We start from the raw sequence: 20,675 nt of genomic DNA on the forward strand, positions 1-20,675 counted from the left end.
TAGTCTATATACAATCTCTCACACACACACACACACACACACACACACACACACACACACACACACACACACACACACACACACACACACACACACACACACACACACACACACACACGGCATACCGCTGGTCTGTTGGTGTGAACGGGTTCTGACAGCAGGAAGACGAGCAGAACGCGGCAGGTGAAGGTGAGCGCCAGCATCATTCCAGCCGCCGCGGCCCAGGCGCGCCGCTCCGCCGCAGGAGAGCTCGCCGCGCGCTTCTTGTCGGTGTCGATTCGGCTTGTCCCAAAGGCCGGTGGCTGTGCACGCTCCGCGGCGAACGCCAGCCTCGGTTTCCCGTATTTGTAACAGCACCGACAGACTACTCACGTCCTGCTCCTCATCTTATGGAATCAGACACCGTGGTGTTATTTTTCATTGTGCAGCTTCGAGATGGCACAGCCTCGTGCGTAAAAAGATAAGGTAGTGACTCCCAGTTTAGATATGTGAAACCAGGCGCCAGCTTTTTTTTAAAGCTCCATGTGTAGATGAGTGAAACCAGCTCGTCATTTCACTGCTCCATTTTTGTCCCACCAAGCAATGGTTCGTTTTTGTGAGCTTCGTTGCTCCTCTCTCCAGCCAACCCCTTCCCGATTCAGCATGCAATGCAACAGATGCGTAATTCCCAAAATGGTACATGGCGGGGGTTGAGGCCACTTCCATTTAGTCCACCCTCCCCTTTCTCAAAAGTGTAGGCTTAGTGTAGGCCTATAGTGGAAGTCTTGCTGGACAGTTTAAGTTGAACGATTACATGAATTGCTTTACTTGAATTGCATTGTGGATAAATATAAGTGGGGGAAAAAACAGAACATCTGGCGACTAAGCAGCCTGCCTGAGACATATTATAGGGACAAGAAAACACAGCGAGGCGAATAGTATTTTGTAAGGAAACTTTATGTGTGCTTGTGAAACTCACGTATCATTAGACAGAAGGCGTTGCAGTTTCCAGTACAGCAGATAAGGTTTGATATTAAAGAGTACAAAAAAAGAAAGAAAATCACAATTCCAGAGTTCATTTCTCTCCCACCACGCAGGAAGAAACTACAAGCTTTTGGTCCAAGTCTTTTCTTTTAATAGTTGCATCCTCGTCCCTCCCCTTTCTCTTGTTCAATCTCTCAGCCCCCACTTTCCAAGTTTTAGCTGATCGTCTTATCTCTGGTTTAATTTTAGATAATTTTGTTCAGGGGTAGGAAAAAAAAAGAAATTGTATTTAAGCATAATTTCTCCCCGTTATTCCCAGAACTCCGCGATATTGGATACATCATGATTGCATAGATTTGTAAACAGCAATTTGCTTGTTTTAATCAATTTACTAGGCCCTAAATAGCCTAATGGAATGTTCATGAAGACTCTCCCGTCTTCTCAGATGCCCTCCAGTCCATGGCCCTGCACAATTCTGCATGGAGACACAGAATGAGGGTTCTAGACTCTTAAAATGTAAGAGTGATGAAGAGGGGTAGAGCAAGAAAGAGGGAGAGGCAAGGAGAAAGATAGAGGGACAGGGCTGTAGCCAGACATTTTTTATACCTTTACAATTTGCCAATCATCAATTATTTCTATGGTAACCTCTCAGTACAGGAAGCGCAAGAACCATCATTCAAGCAATCCAACCTTGACATGTGCTTTCAGATATAATAAATTGACTAACTTTGTTTCTACTGTCTTCACTACGATATAAATGTATAGTTTGTCCATTTAAATAAGCACCTTATGACCACCCGGTTATAATAATATGACAAGAGGCAGATATTGATGAATGTCAAAGTTATAATGTCACTTTGAACTGTTGTGATTTACACAGACAAGGCATTTGGGTACACTCCTCAGCTAAATGGTTACCACTTGACTCCATATGACAGTATTGAAAACATTTCCATGGCTCTTTTAAAAACTCAGAAAAACCCAACAGTCAAACCTATCTACTGATGAAACTGCACTCTCTGCTTTTACCATAATTGGCTCTTGAATTTTATATTTTTAATAAATGCCTATTTTGTCCTACTACTGGAAAGCCTGTGATTGATGATTTAGAATAAACTGGGACTCTGCGTGTTGTATTCGTTGTACTGGAAAAATATGTACAGCGCTGAGACCCCTACAACCCTTCCCAGATCCTTCCCCATCCCCAAACCCCTGCCCTAAGCCTGCTGGAGAAAATTGAACAAAATATTAAAACATTTCTTTTTAAACAATAGCAGGGGAAAGAGCCTAGGTTAGGAGTTCAACCTTATCCAGCAACATGACATTTATGTAAATGTAATATTTAATTTGTATTTTCTCTCTGGTCTGGCCAGCTGATGAACCCCCCCCCCCCCCCCCCACCCATATCATATAACTCTCTGGGTTCAAATACACAAAACTCGCCAGCAGACATCAAATCTAACAGTCCCTCCCAACCCACCCCACTATTTGCATCCCTAAATCTCATTTAAACACCTCAACCCACTGGCAAGAGAAAAACATTATAAAATAAAATAAACAAAAAATTAGCATAAGTATCAGATTAGCTTATGCCCCCTCGACACCCCCACCCCCCACCCAAAAAAAGGCAGAGAGGGTGAAGCTAAGGACCCACACTACAGAGCAACCTTCCCTCCAGTATCCCATATCTGTCCCTGGATATGCCTGCATATAATCTTAAACAACAGATTAAGGCTGGTTATTGTTGAACATTGTGGCAGTTGCCAATCCTACCTAAATTTCAATAAATGGGCAAAACATTTTCCGCGGATTTCTAAACCGGCACAAGCAGGGGCAAACACAGAACCAAAACAATGTTTAGAGGGAAGCCCTGCCCTCCTGCATCAAACACACAAGCCAATCACATAGCCGTTCGTTTTTATTGTTTCCATCTCCAAATGCCACTCTTCTCCTTGTTCCTCCAAAACCTTCTCACGTGGAAGCCCCATTTAAGCATAGCAGACCTCTCTACCGCCCCCCCGCCCCTCCCCCCCTGCATCCACCCATCATTCCATCTATCCGTCCATCCTTTCAGCCCTCCACTCTTCTGCTCTACAGGTCACTCTCTCCGTAGAGGGCGGTGGAGAAAGACATATAGTCGAGGGCCCCGGGGATGGTGTCTGGCCCCGTGTATGGAGCCATGCGGGCAATGCAGTACTCTGCCTGGTCTGGAGGCAGTTCCCTCCTCAATTCCTCTGCCAAGATGAAGCTCTAACAGGGAGAGAAGAGGAGAGTGTTTTCATTTTAATTACTTGACAATTATAGGGAATGTATATTTTAACCCGGTATTCTCAGCTTTGAATAGCAGGCTCTAATGAAGAATAAATTGTTCATAAAATTGCACTTAAAAAGTATAAAACACAGTGGACAGTCCCTGCAATCCTTTCCTTAAAGTAAAAAGAAAAAAAAGTAAACATTTGGATTTGATGGGAATGGGGATGGCAACAGGATCAGATCGCTCTGCTCACCTTATCTCCAGCCAGGATCTTGAACGATGCGATGACCTGGTCGGCAGTGTCTGTGTCTGTGGTCTCTCTGGACATGAAGTCGATGAATGCCTGAAAGGTCACTGCCCCACTGTTGTTTGGGTCCACGATGCCCATGATGCGAGCAAACTCCTGGTCGCCCTGGCAAACATGGGAAGAAAAACACAGGTTAACCCAGAACACACACGCAAGGGGCAGCAGAGAAGGAGTTCATTCCAAAATGAAAATTCCCAAATATTAACTAGGTATTGGGTGGGAGGGCCGGGGGGAGTGGGGTAAAGCTGCAAAATGATAGGTAGTGTAAATACAAAAAAATCTCTTAATCAAGTCAAAGTCGTACGATTTGTCACACGTTACCGCAGTGAAATTTGTTCTCCGCTTTTGACCCATCTGTAGCCGTGTCACGCCCGGAAATCATTTGATTAGTTGATTTGACCCCCCGATCCAACCCATTGATTCCGAGTGCCAAGCAGGGAGGCATTGGGTCCCATTTTTACAGTCTATGGTATGACACGGCCGGGGATCGAACCCTGACCTCCCAGTTTCACGGCGGACATTCCAACCACAAGGCCACTGTAATAATCTCTTTCAAAGTGGATACAGTTTGACATGAAACTCCCCATATACAGACACACACAAGGACAAAGGATTTGATATATAAAGATGCAAAATGATAACAAGTTAGCTATGGGAATAACAAAACGACAATCACACGGAGACAACAAACAAAAACAATGGGGACAAGCAAAACATTATGTCTAATGACTTTTCTTTTGGTGAAACGGCTATGGAGGTCAGTGTTAGACAAAGTTCTAAATTTAAATGAAGACAAAGTGTCAGTTATTATTAAAAAAAAAATCACACCCGTGTGAACTGAGTGGTGTAAGGAAGTTGATTCAGCTGGAGTTTTTGTCCGATGTGAGGTATTATATAAGGTAAGGTATTATATAGCCTGATCAGCTCTGATCTGACGTAATGAAATCACACCCGGATGTGATTTCACAACTGGCTTTTTTTGTGCAGAAAAAATGAGCATGGTTGCTACGGTCATCCAGTTCACCCGGGTGTGATTTAATTACGTCAGAAATTATTTTGAACATAGCAACCATGCTCATTTTTTTCTGCACACAAAAGCCAGTTGTAGGAGTGGTTTACACCACTCAAAAAAGATGAAATGTAGACAGAGGGGTAGGAGAAGATTCATATTAAAGACCAGGGTGTCTGCAAGTCCAATTTCAATATCAAATTACACAAACAACGTGACCATCACAATTCAGGTTCAAACCAAAAGAGTGATTTCAACTGTTGAATTAACCCAACTAAACCACTTCAACCCCAGCATCCATATTCTAGGGGGAACATTAGCCCTAAATAGCAGATCTACGAGCTCACATGTGCTGTGACGAGTTGCAAATAGCCTATTTTTGGCTAAGAGATTTGGTGTTGGTGGTAGTACAGAGATAACCTGACTCCGCCAGATGGGGCAGCAGAGATACACTGGGTTCCCCCCTCCTGCTCCCAGTGTACTCTCTGCTGCCCCATCTGGCGGAGTCAGGTTAGTACAGAGACACCTCTGGTCCATCTCACCAAGTCTAGAGGGATTAAGTGGTTATGTAATGTTATTAAGAACATGCAGACACCCTTTCCAGAGAGCAGAGCAATATGTCTGTGAGTCCATCAAGTCAGTCAGGGCAGCAATACCAGGCTGGTTCCTGTAGAAATGAGCAGAGCCTGGAAATCCTCTGAGGCCATCTGTCCTGAGCGCTTCTGTATAGCCAACCGCAGCACAGCATAGCACAGGGTTGGAGGAGAAGGTGGTGAAGGATGGTAGGTACACAGCATGTAGAAAAGAGGCAGTAAGGGGTGAACGAGAGAAGAGAGGGGGTAAAATGTAGGAACGGTAATTTCCAAAGGAGGGGAAAGAGTGAAATGAAGAAGGAAAATGCATAGAATGACAGGAATGGTCAAAAAGTTGTATGTTTGGAGGGGTTGAGAACAGGAAAAGAACAGGGTGATGTGAAAGGAGAAGAAAAAAAGAAAGAAACCGTTAACTGTGAGGGTCTTGGAGCTAGAACCCCAACAGACAGAGAGGCTAGTGTTAAATCTACTAAGGGAGCCTGTTCAAACTACAGCGCTGTGGGGCGACAGGGCCACCTAGTGGATATGTAGGAGCAGAGTTAGAAAAGATGTGTTTTGTTGGACAGGGTTGGTCCGGGATCCTGCTATCAGCTCTCCTACTCTGAGAGGTTTGACTTGACAACAAACGGATCTATTCTCCTCCTCTGTCGGTTAGCATCCTACCTGTTTATCGTTATCGTTTACATCGTAGCCCAGACTGATCAGGCAGGCCTTGAACTCCTCAGCCATCAGGGCCCCGCTGTGGTCCTGCGATAAGCCAATCACAGGTCGCACGGTCGGGGGGATATCCAATCAATGATCATTGAAGGGCGCGACGTCATGAGGAGGTGCCAATCACAACACAGGGATGGTGGTGGATGGTGACCATGCGAGCAGCGACATGCAGGATTGAAGATGATTGACAGATACAAAGACATGGATGTTTAGACAATGCCAGTGCAACACAAAAGCAACATGCACCCACACACTGCTGCATTTAAAAGGACATCTTTGTACACACACACACACACACACACACACACACACACACACACACACACACACACACACACACACACACACACACACACACACACACACACACACACACACACACACACACACACACACACACACACACACACACACACACACACACACACACACACACACACACACACACACACACACACACACACACACACACACACACACACACACACACATTAAATAGAACATAACATGACAATGCACATTATGGCGTGGAATGACGATGATTGGAGGTAACTTCCTCTTCCTGGTGTAACACGCAATACGTTCCCTCCTTGTAGTGCTCGTTTCCCCACACACATCCTAGGTAAACGCTCCGCTCTCAACCCCTCCTAAGTAGGTCTGAACATATACATTCATATTACACATCAATTATTGGTAAAAAAATAAAATAATAATAAAAGAAAAATTATGAGCTGCACAACCCCATTAAAAGCAAGGGTATTTGTAGGTGGAAACAATTGCACAGGCTACAGCTTAATTTATGCTCCATCGTACGGCAGTATTATTTGCCGACATGAAATATTCTCAAGCGATGTTAGTTGTTCTCGTGTTAAGGTGGCCTTACACTAGCCGATTCTTTTCAATCTGAAATCTGATAGCGCCACACACTACAGGATAATCGGAGCGGGGCAGAGCAAATATCAAACATGCTTGATGTTGATCGGGTCGATCCCGATCGCGCCCCGAGCAGATCGATTGAGTCGGGCACCCCCCGAGCGTCAAAAAATGCCCGATTATCGGCTAGTGTAAGGCCACCTTTAGTCTGAAAATCTGTTCTTGTCGGCACGCTGCATTATTGTTCCATGGACTATACATTTGGTTACATTAACCTTGACTAAAGTGTGCCCTCATGAATTCAAATGTAGTGTTTTAAAACTAGTCTCTTATTCTTTTAAGAAAGTTTCAATGCATCTCAATTTAATAAATATGTCACGCCAGAATTAGAAATAAATGAATAGACAGGACAATAGATTAAACAGACTGGCTGACAAGAGTCAAATAAAGGGGACTGGAAGCTGGTCCAGGGCTTCGTGGGACAACATGACCATAGAGCCTTTGGAAAATTACTGTGACAGTCAGAGTTGCCAAATATGTTTATGATAATCAAGAAGCAAGGATTGGTACTTGGGAGGAACTAACAGACAGCCGAGAATACTGCATAGAACTGGATTTACAATGATAAAGAGAATCAGGCAGGTTAAACCTTCACACTACACTTATGCCTGTACTTTCATGGTGCCAATTGTTTGAGCTTTAACTATCCTATCCTTTTAACTATCCTAATTTATAATCTATGACGGGTAATTTGTCTGACTGCTTTCAGTATCTCCAAGATGCATATTTGTAAAAATATGCTTTTGATTATGGTCTTTAAAGAAGTCAACTATATATATATATATATATATATATATATATATATTTAAAAAAAAAAATATATATATATATATATATTTTTTTTAAATCTTTCTATATATAATTTTTTTTCCACCCAGGGTCAATTGTCTATCTGTGTAATCCTGGGCTCTACTCTCCCTCTGCCAACCTGGGAGGAGCAACGGACTGACCTCATGCTTCCTTCTATGCATGAGGAGTCCAAGCAGCCTCTTTTCACCTGACAGGAAGGAGTTTCCCCAGTTGGACGTATAGCGCGTGGAAGGAACACGTTATTCCAACCAGTTCCTTTCCCCTCCATCAGGCACCCCAGCTGACCGAGGGAGGCAGTTTTAGAGACCAGGATTACTGCATGCTTTTTGTGTCCACTTACTATACTGAATATATACACACACTATACTCTGTATGCGTCTAGCATAAGAGTACGATGAGACGTTTGACCCCAGAGCTCCGCCCCCTGACCTTGTCAAAGTGGTTGAAGGAGGCCCGGTATTCGTGCAGCTGCTCTTGGCTGATGCCCTTGGCGTCACGAGTTAGGATCTGGTTCTCAATCTCGTTGATGGTCCTAGCGATGGTGGTGAGCAGCTGCTCCCAGCCCACACGCAGGTGCTGGAGGACGGCAGAGATGGAGGGAGAGAAGGAGGAGGACGCGTTAAACAGTGACGTTGCGTTATCGTTGAGGTGTTGTTGAGTACATGCACAGCAACAACAGCTAAATGGGACCATGTTTGTTGTACATGAAAGCATGCTTTACTGTACAGACAGAGATTAACTACATAAACAAACACAATGAAGTCAAAGAAAGAACATGTACATTAAAAACTGTTGTTGCCACCGACGAGATGACGAGATGAATCTAACCATGCACTGATAGCCACCGCCGAGAAGACGATTCTTTTTTTATCCATATTTTGAAAATTCATCTAATCTGGTGTGCAGGTGATGACATGCACATGACATGCACAATATAATTACATTTTCTTTCTTTTATTTATAATGGGAGCAGTGGCACCCAGGACCAAAACTGGTGTCCACCCCCTGGCACTTAAGGAGTTAAATCTATATTAAATCGATACATAGATGCATTTAAAACAAAAGGGATCAGACAGCAAGCCTGTCAAGAAGCAGAGTGTGTGTGTGTGTGTGTTACCTCCATGGTGTAGGCGGTGTACTTGTTGTCGAAGATGAGAGCTTCCTGTATCAGCTGGTGGTCTCCTTCCAGCTGGTCGATGTTGGGCTTGTAGTCGATGATGCTCTGTTCATACTCCCTCAGGTTGACCAGCTGGTCTTCCAGAGTCCCATTCATCTCAATGGATATCCTGCCAATCTCCTGCAAACACACATTACATTCAATGTCTTGTTCATACACGCACACAACGTCACCCTATATACATTTATTTCAGTATTTCATTAACATACACAACACACATTTCAGCATCTCAACTTCAAGGGACATATCGCAGTTCCCTGGAAACACCTACTTCACCAAATACGTACCTTCATCTTTACTTAACACACGCCTCAGACGTGTGGATGGACACGTCTTAAGGACTTTTTTATCGATATAAAACGGGATTGCTAAAATCCAATTTCGTTACAGCGGCCGTTGCTAGGCCTTGCTCAGATCTCCCGGACCCGTTTTGCTGCACGCGCAACCATTCACTTCATGGGTTACGGGCCGACAATCTTCCTCATTTACTCTGAATCTACGCTGCCTCTGCGCAGATTGATCATAATGCCGATGTTCTGTCCTAATTTCTTCATCAGGCAGACTTCATCAGGCATCTCGTTTAGAACATTAACGCTTCTAAAGAGAGATCAGTTTTACGACGGCGATGTAGTAAAGGAAGATTTCACCTCCCGGTTTTGGGGGGAAATGAAAGGCGGGGGTTTTCAGAGTAAAATCTCCCTCAACTACTTGGCACTCTAGCTCCTTTATTCAGAACAATTGTTAATTGTCAATATGCAACGAAAATAGATTTAGTTCTTCAAGATGTTACATCACATTACAGGTATATAAGAGTAAAATCCTTTTGGCTCCTTGACGTTGCAGTAAGACGAAATAAGAAAAACATAATAAACGTAATAAATCAACAATAGCGATAATAGTAAAATCATTTAAATATAATAGAATAGCAGTAGCACTGTAAGGTGCCTTTGTTAGAGGCTGTGTGCTTTCCATATAGAATATTCCATTTACTATCACTTTACAAGAGTGTGTCCCAAATATGAGTGACGTTATAGTGGGTCACACTAACAAGGCTGTGGTCCAAATCACATTTCTGTACTGTACACTCCACGATGTCCCACAAGGACTGACCTGATAAGTGTGGCAACTACACTACACACAGCTGAGATCTGCAGCAGTAGATTTACCCATTTTGACCTGAGATCAGATTCTAAAAATGTCTTCTACATCCTGACAGTTTTCTGAAAAAGCTATGTTTCTATGTCAGTCGTTCTTCGATTTTTCAAAAATAGCAGACCTACAAGCTCGTAGCGCGCCACTCGGTGGCGCGCTATGAGCTTGTAGATCTGCTATTTTTCAATAGCTAAAGCATAACATAATGCTAACACCAAAAGGGGTTAGCATTAGTTAGAATCAAAGTTGAGCCAGCCTCTTCTATTGTCCTGAGAACTATAGGAAACTGCACACAGCTGATCTCATGGTCGCTCCCACTGCACCGGTCAGCACGCCGATATTGGAATACAATGCCAAATTCAGGACAGTCATGGACGAACTGAAAAGGCTGTTTGGCAACAGCACTGCGCCCTTGGCTTCAATCAGGGGTGTCATTTGGGGTCTCAGGGGATGGCAATGGGCCATATGCACACACGCAATTTGACATTTTTGGCCTCTTCCCTACTTCCTTCACAGGTGTTGCCGTCGATACTATTGAAGGCTCTGTTCCATTCTGGTCAAACAGAGTCAGAGTGCTGCAATTGTGCATATTGACTCACTGGAAACACTCTGCTACACCAATGGGTGACTCTCAAAGTGTCCTTGAATGGTTCCAAATGGCCCCATTCCCTTTGTACACTCTCAGAGTTATGGGGGTCCTTGGAATTAAAAAGTTTGAGAACCACTGCACACAAAATGGAACAGAGCCTCAATTAGTCGGTGAAGGAAGTAGGGAAGCAGCCCGGAAGTAGGAAGAGTTATTCTGTGTGCACAAAGCCCATTGCCACCACCATAGTGTTCACAGCTCATCCATTCATACGTGACATCACATGTGATGTGGCACGCGTATTCTTGTCTGAATCCGTACATTCCTTAACCCATTTTGGGTGGGAACCCCTTTTGGTGTTTCAAGCATTCTGTTATACTTTAGCTATTGAAAAATAGCAGATCTACAAGCTCATAGCGCGCCACCGAGTGGCGCGCTATGAACTTGTAGGTCTGCTATTTTTGAAAAATCGTAAAAATGCGGCACAAATCTTTGAATAGGTATATATTCTTTCAGAGCGAACGTTTTTTTTTAATCGACCTCAGTCCAAAATGGGTTAACTTTGAACCTGAAATGATAACCCTGGCTTCAATGTATTCCTGCTCGTTCTACTGCCACCCATCATCTACAAGAAGGTCCCTGGGGAGTATATATTCCTTACCTCCATCTTGGTTTGTATCCAGGGCCCGACAATGTTGGCCTGAGTAGCGAACTTGCGTCTTAGATGATCGTTGGACTGCTGCTTGGACAGCTCCTCCTGTAGGGCCTGGTCACGCTGCGGCACCAACTGTTGCACCTACACACACATGCATGCAATACAAGATTTGATTTCAAATAACCACATTTTGTTGCACCAATGCACACCCGCCACCAGATGGAGACAATCTTACACAGGGCTTGACCTGCTAACCTGATTTTGAAAACTGAATGAATGAAAGTTATAAAACCAGAATGATCATCATGAAATAAATAGGACTTCAAAGTTGTACTCGTCAATCACACAATAAGAGGTCAAAAGACAAGAACACATACATCTCCTGCTGCAATACACCCAAAAGTACTAACATATACATAAACGAATGAACGAATAATATTAAATGATCAAAATAATAAGAATAAAAAATAACTAAATGATTCCAGTCAAAGTAGTCTAACCCACCTTCTCCCATTTGTTGTCGATGCTCTCAGGAGTGATGGTGGTGTAGGGGTTGGTCCCCGTAAGCTTGATGCCGTTGTACTGGGCAATCTTCTGTACTTCAGCCTGGATGGCCTGGATGGCTTCCCGCTCCTTGTTGGCATCAGGCAGGGTGGATTTGAACTGCTCATGAGCAGTGATCAGACCCTGGGGCAGGGGAGAGGAGAGGAGAAGGAGCAGAAGAGAAACAAAATGGAGGAGAAATAGGTCAGCATTAACCCGTTCAGACCTGAGGACTGTGTCATATTAGCTTTTTACCACGTTAACCATTGTTTTTAACTTTAGCCGTTGAAAAATAGCAGATCTACAATAGATCTTGAGCTTGTAGATCTGCCATTTTTGAAAAATCATGAAAACGTGTATAAATCTTTGAATGCCGGTATATACTCCACCCAAAACATATATTTTGTAAGTGAGGATCATATCGTTATAGAAATGAGCCGCAAATCAAGCTTGTTTTTTGTCTAAAAAGAAGAATCCAATATATTTACATTCTAAGAATCTGCGTCCCCATAGACAGCATAGGACCAGCGGATTTTACATTTCCGTTTTTTTTCACTGCACCGGAACGTTATGGCCGCAGATAGGACACTAATATCAACCGTAATCAATTGATATTAAAAAAGGCGTCCAAAGGCGATCACGGCACCGAGCGCCATTAGAAAACAGGCGCAAAAGGCGATGCCGGCGACAAAAAGAAGAGTCCGAAATATTCCGATTCTAAAAAACTGCGTCCTCAGACAGCATAAGCTAGCTGTGTGAACCGTAATCAATTGATATATAAAAAATTTAAATCAATCAAAAAAAAAATCACACCGTGTGAAGTGAGGGGCGCTCTAGTCATCGTACATCATCCATTCATTGTCATTGGCCTTTGTGTAGGACAAAAATAGCCGATTTGCTCAGACACATACATTTAATGTTTGTGTTAGGACAAAAATCTACACTATAGCTGAATACAGGAGGCCCCTCAAAAAAGCGTGAAAAGGCAATCTCGGCGCCCGGAGCGTTTAGACAGGAGGCATCAAAAGGCGCCCGGCGCCCGCCGCACAATGAGTTAATGGATTAAGGGCAGGCCATATTATTCTTGCTACGTCCGAGTAGCCACAAGGGTCTGGACAGCGGATATGTACATTCCCATTATACTACAATTTGGTGTAAACAGACTGTTCAACACTACACTCTCACAGTCCCTCGCAGAGACTTTCACATCTGCCTGGATACAGGGCAACATCTTTACAAGAAGGTTAGCACATCGAGCTGTCTTTATAAGCCGTTTTTGAGGGGCGCTAGCCTCTCCTATGCCCAGCTTTGAGGGTGTGTGTGAACACAAATATTGGCTGATGATTGGCCGATCACCCCATAGTGATGATTTGATTGGCTGAGCAAAGTACATATTGAAGATAAAGGCGAGGGCAGAAAAGTGAAGATGCCTAAAGTGAAGTTCAACGTGGCTTTTAGCCTGGCATTTACTGCATTTAGCTCAGATCTATGTGTTGTTACTCTTTCATCAACAATGTACCTTGGCTTGGTCGATAAAGTCTTCACAAGGTGATATTTCATTTTTTCTCATCATCCAGAATTCATATAGACATGGAGTTACATGTGTAACTTTAGTTTTCTGTTCCTGGGTTCAGTGACTTCAGTCCTCACCTGGATCTCCTCAATGTTGTGGACGATGAACATGTCCTGCAGGTCCTCCATGGCACCTTCCATCCAGTTGTTGAAGGGCGCCGCCCTCTTGGCGTACTCCAGGTACAGCTCATCTATCGACTCCAGCTGCTTCTCTGTCCTCTGTTATTCAGGGAGAAAGTTGGAGGAGGTGTTGTGTATTAACGTCTATGGGGTGAACAATTGATTGTGGGTGAAGTATTCCAAGAGCCTTGCTTGTGAAAGAGAATACAGTCATGTGTGGTTTTTGAAACAATGGACAAATTGTTTTACAATTATCTTCCAAAATTTTGTTAAAAAGAAAAAAAAGGAATTCTGGAATAACATGTCCCCACCACTGAGTGGGGCACTTTTGGCTAAAGGTTTGCACCAAACACCATGTTGCTATCTGGAAGAAACCTACATTAAGGTTTTGGATTGTATTAGTTTTTTGCATAAATCAATGCTTTTGAACACAGTTCAATAGCACGTTGGTTAGTAAAATATTGAACCAATGGAAAGTATTAAAAAGTGCTCAGGTGAAAACCTCCTAACTCCATTGGATCCTCAAACTATCTGCTAAACCAGCTACCTCCACCCATTTTCTTTTCTTTTTTATTTTCTGAAGAATGAACATTTTGGAGTTAGGTGGTTTCTTCCAGACAGCAGAGATATATTATGTTAGAGGGGAGTGGAAGGAGTGTTGTGTACCTCCAGTGACTCCCTTCGGCTCTGGGTGAGAGTCCCCAGCGAGTCCCACTGTTCACAGATCTTCTGACAGCGAGCATTCACACTGGGAGAGTCATAGTAGTCCAACTCACTGGAAAACACACAGAAAAGAGAGATAAGGTCATTTAACAACACAGGAAAACACACAGAAAAGAGAGATCAAGTCATTTAACAACAAAGAGTTGTAATTAACTACTTCAACCATTTCCATATGTTCTTATCTTCCTCTTTCCCTCGATCTCTCACCTCTTCTTCATCCCTGCTATCCCATCTCCCAGCAAATCCAATACAATTATTTAACAACTTTAGTAATAATAATAATAATAACTTTATTTATATAGCACTTTTCTGGACGGAGTCACAAAGTGCTGTACAACACAATCAATAAAAGCAGGAAAATCGAACAAAATTAGATAGATGCAACATAGCAAATCAACAACTTAGTCAGCTGGCCAACAGTAGAAAGCATATTTAAAGATGCAATATAAAAACAACAATGTAATAGATAAAAATAGATAATACCGACAAAGTTCAGTGAAAAAACATTTAACGGGGCAGGGGGGGGAATGCTTTTCTGAACAAATACGTTTTGAGAAGAGATTTAAAAGATGCAATGGTATCTGCTTGTTGGATGGTTTTGGGAAGGGTATTCCAAATTTTAGGGGCACGGATGGAGAAGGCTCGTTCTCCCTTGTTTACACGATGGAATTTCTCGGGAACCTTTAGGAGAGCCCCGTCTGAAGACCTAAGGGTGCGGGGAGGGTTATAGGGGTGTAGGAGATCCACAAGATATTGGGGTGCCTGGCCTATTTGTACCTTAAATGTTAATAAAAGGATTTTAAAGTCAATTCTAAAAACAACAGGAAGCCAGTGAAGTGTAGCCAGGACCGGAGTGATGTGGTCCCGTCTCCTGGTGTTTGATTTATGGGTTAGGCCTGTGTATAGTGCATTACAATAGTCTAAGCGTGATGTGATGAATGCATGGATAACTTTTTCTAGGTCGGGAACTGTTAAAAATGGCTTGATTTTAGCTATGCTTCTTAATTGGAAGAAGCATGCTTGCACAGTTTTTTTTATTTGGACGTCAAAGCTAAGACCTGAGTCAATGAAAACCCCAAGGTTTTTGGCTACCGGTGTGATGTTCATAGCCATGTCTGCTAGGCTGTTTTTTAGAATGTCGGTGTCGCTTGGAGGGCCAAAGAGAACTATTTCGGTTTTATTTGCGTTGAGCTGGAGAACATTTTGGGACATCCAACTATTTATGTCCAGGAGGCATGCCTTAAGGGCGACTAGACTGTCGCCCTTATCTACAAAGTGACTAAACATACATTAACCACTTCAGCCATATATACATTTCGGACATTTGAAAATAGCTGATCTACAAGCTTGTAGATCTGCCATTTTCAAAAGAATTGTATGCATTTGAAAACTTGCGAAACGGGACATTCTGCATAACGAGTACTTTCTTAAGTACATTTTGATGCCAATACCTTTTCACTTTCACTCAAATACATTTTGAGTTCCGGACTTTTACTTGTAAAGGAGTAGTTCTACTGTACATTGCTGTATTGATACTTTTACTTTGGTAAAAAAATGAGTACTTTTTCCACCACTGCTCCTAAAGCTCTGTTCCTCCTCCTTACTTGAGTTCCTGTGCGATGGCAGCAATCTGTTCCACTCTGTCCTGATGAGCTGCCAGGTCACTCTCAAAGGCCTCGTGTTTCCGTAGCAACGCCTTAACCTCCGACAAGGACGCCGTCTCGTAGTCTTTCTGGGTGAGCATGGCCTCCTTACCTGCAGTGCACACACACACACACACACACACACACACACACACACACACACACACACACACACACACACACACACACACACACACACACACACACACACACACACACACACACACACACACACACACACACACACACACACACACACACACACACACACACACACACACACACACACACACACACACACACACACACACACACACACACACACACACACACACACACACACGCGCGCAATCAAAATGTAAGTTATATGGAAACATCATGACAGTCTATTAACGGAGCAGCCTTTGTGTCCGATCTTTAGCTACTGATATAAGCCACACAAACCACGATGTAGTTACTGTAGTGTTCAGTGTTGAAGCGGCATTACACATGCAGCTAGACTGCGTGAATGTTCCTGTGGGGTTATGAGAGACAATTCTGATTCCAAACAAATTTTAATTGCTTTGAAAGAATTTTGACTTGGATGCTACTTGACTAGTTTCAGGAGTAAATAAAGAGTGAAATATTCACTGCAGAGCCCTTGTTCTGCCCATTTCATTTCCCCCTCGATACAAGTGAAGCTCTCATACCATCACATTGGAAACCCAAAATGTCATGACCTTGTGTTAAGTGCATTCGATTTCACAGAGCTACCAGGGCAGTCAGAAGTCAGAACTTCAATTTGTCTCCATGTGAGAAACTTTGTAAAAAATAGTGACTCTGTACCGTCAGTCCATGACTCATGGATGGTTGCCTTCTGGCGGAACTTCTCTGCCAGGTGGTCGAGTCTCTCCAGGCGTCGGATCTCGTTCAGGAGCCACTCCTCGTAGCCCTTCTCTGCTCCCTCCAGGGTATGCCATGCACCGTTGATGTCCTGGGGATGAGGGCGCATCAATCAGTAATTCCAGTCACCTCCACTTCTATGTATTTCTTCAGTTTCAATATGCATATTGTTTTACACATGAAGGTGATCATTTAAGATTAAATTTGATCTGAAATTGATAGAAACATTGCAGGGATACTTGGGGTTTTAATTAAATTATGATCATTTGATGACATTGTCCCCTCTTCTTATGGGTGTTCACGCATAAGGTTGAAACTCTAATGTAATGATCTTAAAACTCTTATGTAATGGTCTTAAAATTCACAGACAATTCTTTAAAATCCATCTATACTCACAGACACCATGCGTCCTTCCGAAGGCATGAAAGCAGGCCTGTTGCTGAGCCTAAGTTTTGTCTGCAGGGTATTGAAGTTGATCTCAAGCTGGCATTTCTCCTGGACCTAAACACAGAGACGGAGTCGTTGGTATTGGTACAGTATGTAGATGCACATCCACACATGTCATCTACACGGATACATGTACACACCAGCTAGTAATGCCACATCCACGATTGAGTGCATCATTTTCACGCACGCACACACACACGCACGCACGCATGCATGCACGCACGCACGCACGCAAAAAACTATCTCTGCTCTGAACACTTATTTTATTTTTGTAACCACCGTTTAGAAGCAAACATTCCTCACAATATAAAACTCCACAGCACTTTATGAACAGAATCCATTGTAAAGGGATCATTAACCTTTGGAGGCTTATGGACACGGCGGTAATCTCTGAAGTCCTCCAGTTTCTGCTGCATTTCGGCCATGGTCTTCTCTGGGGCCCGGTTCTCCAGCCAGGGAATGGTCCTACGGATCCACTCCAACAGCTGAGGAGAACAAGTGCACATGGAAGGAGATCCAAGATTTTGATATGCAGAGAAAATAAATCAAAAATCAAAACGAAAAAAATTAAAACTTTTCTGCTGCGGTTCTTTTGTTAGAGCAGACTGGAAATACGCACTGCTTCATCTTCCACACAAAAAGGCCGAAATATAACAAATCAAAAAAAATAATACGCTCTAAAAAACAAAAAATATTGGAGGACAGGACGCGGAATAGAAGTTGATAAAAAACGAGTAATAACGACTTTGTCAAGAAACAATCTTCAAAGGTTGAGAAAGTTTGTAAAAACAGCAGTCAAGAAGCTGCGCCTCAAGTAAATACTCTGGGAAGAATGAATGAGGGCTAGTGCGAAAGCCGCTCCTTCTAAATAGCTGTGAGAATAATGTAAGAACTGGCAGTCACAAGACGAGAGTTCGACACGAGACTTCCCGATAGATCAGGAAGTGAGAGTCAACAACTCGGGGATAAACATTACGAAAAGACATTTGGGACAAATAACAGTGTGAACTACTAACACATTATGCTACTGACAACATAACCAAGGAATAATTCATGTTGGTGAGGATTTAATAGGCGAACTAGCCTAAGGCCCAAACGGTTCCATTCTAAGCTGCAGAGGGACTCTTGAGGAGAGTGGGGGAGATGACCAGAATTGACTGGTGGGAGGGGGGGGGGGGGGGGGGTACTCACATCACTAGCCAGTTTCTCATAGTCCTCCATCAGGTGCTCATTCTCCTGGTTGACAGCAAGTACTTTGCAGATGCGATTGGCCGCTGTCTCAGCCTATCACAGAAGGAGAGAAGTCAATAGTGCTCATACTGATTGGCTAAAAGACAGAGTCAAGACCATCAGTGAGCACACAAATCTTTCAGTGAGTGCAGTAAGAATCTACGTGCATTTATTTCCACCCAAACAAAGCTGGTGGGACTTTTTCTCAGTACAGCTGAAATACTGTACATTTGTCACACAACTGTCTAATATCCATTTGTGTTTGCTCATCATTAGTGCCTCCATCAGGGTTTGTATAAACATGGTTAGATCAATGACTGCTCTCAACTCTAGTGTTTGAGTGAACACACACTCCACACACAAGCAGTGACTCATAATGTATTTAAACGCATGACCAGGCACAAGTTGTTTTTCTTTTTTTTTTTTTTTTAATAAAACCTAAAAAACATGCAAAAATATTATGCGTAAATTTGAAATAAATGAATCCAATTCATTAGCCCTAAATACGAGCTAATGAAACATGCTTCTGGCTGCCAATGGTTAGTTTAAAAATGTGCTAGTTCATCACTCTGTGCTTTTCAAAAACGACATGCGTCTCCTGTGTCGAGCCAGGAGCGGTCGGTCCATACGTCTAGTTACAGGACGCGTAGCGCTGTGGTCACCAGCAGTAGGTCTGCCTAGGATATTACACTACTGTAGTGTACCACTGGAACAAAGAAACAGCACAGACACAGACTTTATATTGACTCCGTTAAGTACTTGGGTGTTTAAAAAGCTTCCATAGACTATTTGGGTTCATATATTCAAGACAATGCACAGTAATATCATAATGAATATAAACTATAAGGAGTAACCACACAAAAAAACCCATCTATCTCGCTATAACAAAAATGTAAAATTGTCCTCCATGTTAAAGGGATAGTTGACCCCCAAAATGACCTTTTCCTTTAGATTACTCACCCCATGGAGATTTAAATGAACGGATATTCTTTTGTTTGTCACATTCCTAAGCCAATAATTTGACCAGCGGTGGTTCCCTATGGAGACACAAAGAGTCTCCTTTATGTCTCCATAGTGCATTTATATAGCGCCTTTATCCAAAGTGCTTTACAGAGATTGTGCATTATATTCAGAGGCTTGCTCAAGGACACTTCGACACCAACTATGGGGGAGCCCGGTTTCGAACTGGCAACCTTACTGGCTACTCTACCCCTGAGCCACTGTCGCCCCTAGTCTCTATGGGGTGAGTAATCGGTAGAAGAAAAATATATATTTTAGGGTGAACTTTCCCTATAATTCAGACAGTATGTAATAACTCTTGTAATATTTACATCAAAATGACAGTTCACAGAAGTGTTTAATAAAAGTGTCATTTGGTGTTATTGGCTGAAGAGACATGTTGCATTAACCATTGTTTCCCACAATCGTAAAAAAAACAGGGCATAGTTTTTCCAAATCACCTTCACCATGATTTTTTATATTTACCCCTCCTCTGTTTATTCACTATGTATTATTCAAAATCATACTACACTGGTTTCATAGTGTCAATATGTTCTTTATGTGGTGTTTAGGCACAATTTAATCCAGTACAGGTATAATTACCATTTAATGTTTACGAAGTGTGGTGCGATGGAAGACACTATTATGTTGGAAAGTGCCTGTACAAGGTTTTACAACAAAGGCAATATAATATAATGCTTGGAGGAAATCCAGCCCGGGTCATATTGTAAAATCACATGTGGGAAGCATGGTTAATGTTAGAAAGTCTGTAGGGGTGTAAAGCTTTGAAATGGGAAGTGACAGTGTAAAGGCATGGTGTGTGTGTGTGTGTGTGTGTGTGTGTGTGTGTGTGTGAGCCTGAAGCATAAGCCGGAGCATGGCAGAGCTCACCTTCTGCGCGCCAGAGAAGGCATGATAGAAGCAGGACACATAGGTCATAATGGCCTTCTCATCTGGCCTCAGTGTGCCAACGATGTCTACGCACAACCCAGCAACCAGCAGGAGGTTCAGAGAGGGTGGCAGTAGACAGAGAGGTGGGAGAGAAGAGAGAGAGAGACAGAGTGAAGCCAAAGCTACCCAAAGCTAGGGGTGGGGAGGTAAGGAGACGTGTGAGGGGTTTGTGTTTGTTTTCAGGAGATGCTCCTTGGTTCCTTAGCTGCAGGGTCCCTAAACGCCACCACCAGCAGTTTAGAGGGGCTGGGATGTGAGAGAAATAGGAGCAGAGGACTTGGAGAGGGAGAGAAAGACATTAAGGGTCCACTCCACGAGGGAATGGATGTTGGAGCCACGAGCGCAGGGTTTGGGACACACTACTATACTTTACATACACACATACAAGTACAAGTGCACATACAAGTGCTAA

The 20,675-nt window shown here is 43.1% G+C and overlaps 2 protein-coding genes across 5 annotated transcripts in view; both read right to left on the bottom strand.

Moving 5' to 3' along the window:
- Positions 1-768, bottom strand: part of LOC306932791 (SPARC-related modular calcium-binding protein 1-like) — a 33,256-nt gene extending 32,488 nt beyond the window's left edge. For all 3 annotated transcript variants that reach the window (XR_013791158.1, XM_079514719.1, XM_079514718.1), the window contains exon 1: positions 126-768. Coding sequence is in view for 2 of the 3 variants with exons in the window: in XM_079514719.1 (XP_079370845.1) it covers positions 126-206 (81 nt within the window). In the remaining variant the exon portion in view is untranslated. The remainder of the gene's footprint in view (positions 1-125) is intronic.
- Positions 769-918: 150 nt separating this feature from the next.
- The window catches only part of actn4 (actinin, alpha 4), a 77,392-nt gene continuing 57,635 nt past the window's right edge, over positions 919-20,675 (bottom strand). The window contains exons 8-22 of one of the 2 annotated variants that reach the window (XM_079515078.1): positions 20,204-20,289; positions 18,275-18,367; positions 17,443-17,568; positions 17,033-17,137; positions 16,580-16,727; positions 15,716-15,866; positions 14,055-14,163; positions 13,347-13,487; positions 11,658-11,840; positions 11,160-11,294; positions 8,701-8,880; positions 8,013-8,159; positions 5,790-5,873; positions 3,471-3,629; positions 919-3,213 (exon numbers count right to left, since the gene is read on the bottom strand). In XM_079515078.1, coding sequence (XP_079371204.1) covers positions 3,055-3,213; positions 3,471-3,629; positions 5,790-5,873; positions 8,013-8,159; positions 8,701-8,880; positions 11,160-11,294; positions 11,658-11,840; positions 13,347-13,487; positions 14,055-14,163; positions 15,716-15,866; positions 16,580-16,727; positions 17,033-17,137; positions 17,443-17,568; positions 18,275-18,367; positions 20,204-20,289 — 2,006 coding nt within the window. In that variant the 3' untranslated portion in view covers positions 919-3,054. The remainder of the gene's footprint in view (positions 3,214-3,470; positions 3,630-5,789; positions 5,874-8,012; positions 8,160-8,700; positions 8,881-11,159; positions 11,295-11,657; positions 11,841-13,346; positions 13,488-14,054; positions 14,164-15,715; positions 15,867-16,579; positions 16,728-17,032; positions 17,138-17,442; positions 17,569-18,274; positions 18,368-20,203; positions 20,290-20,675) is intronic. The other variant, XM_079515077.1, reaches the window with a different exon arrangement.

Source organism: Electrona antarctica (assembly GCF_951216825.1).
Source record: "Electrona antarctica genome assembly, chromosome: 11".
Classification (NCBI taxonomy): Eukaryota; Metazoa; Chordata; class Actinopteri; order Myctophiformes; family Myctophidae; genus Electrona; species Electrona antarctica.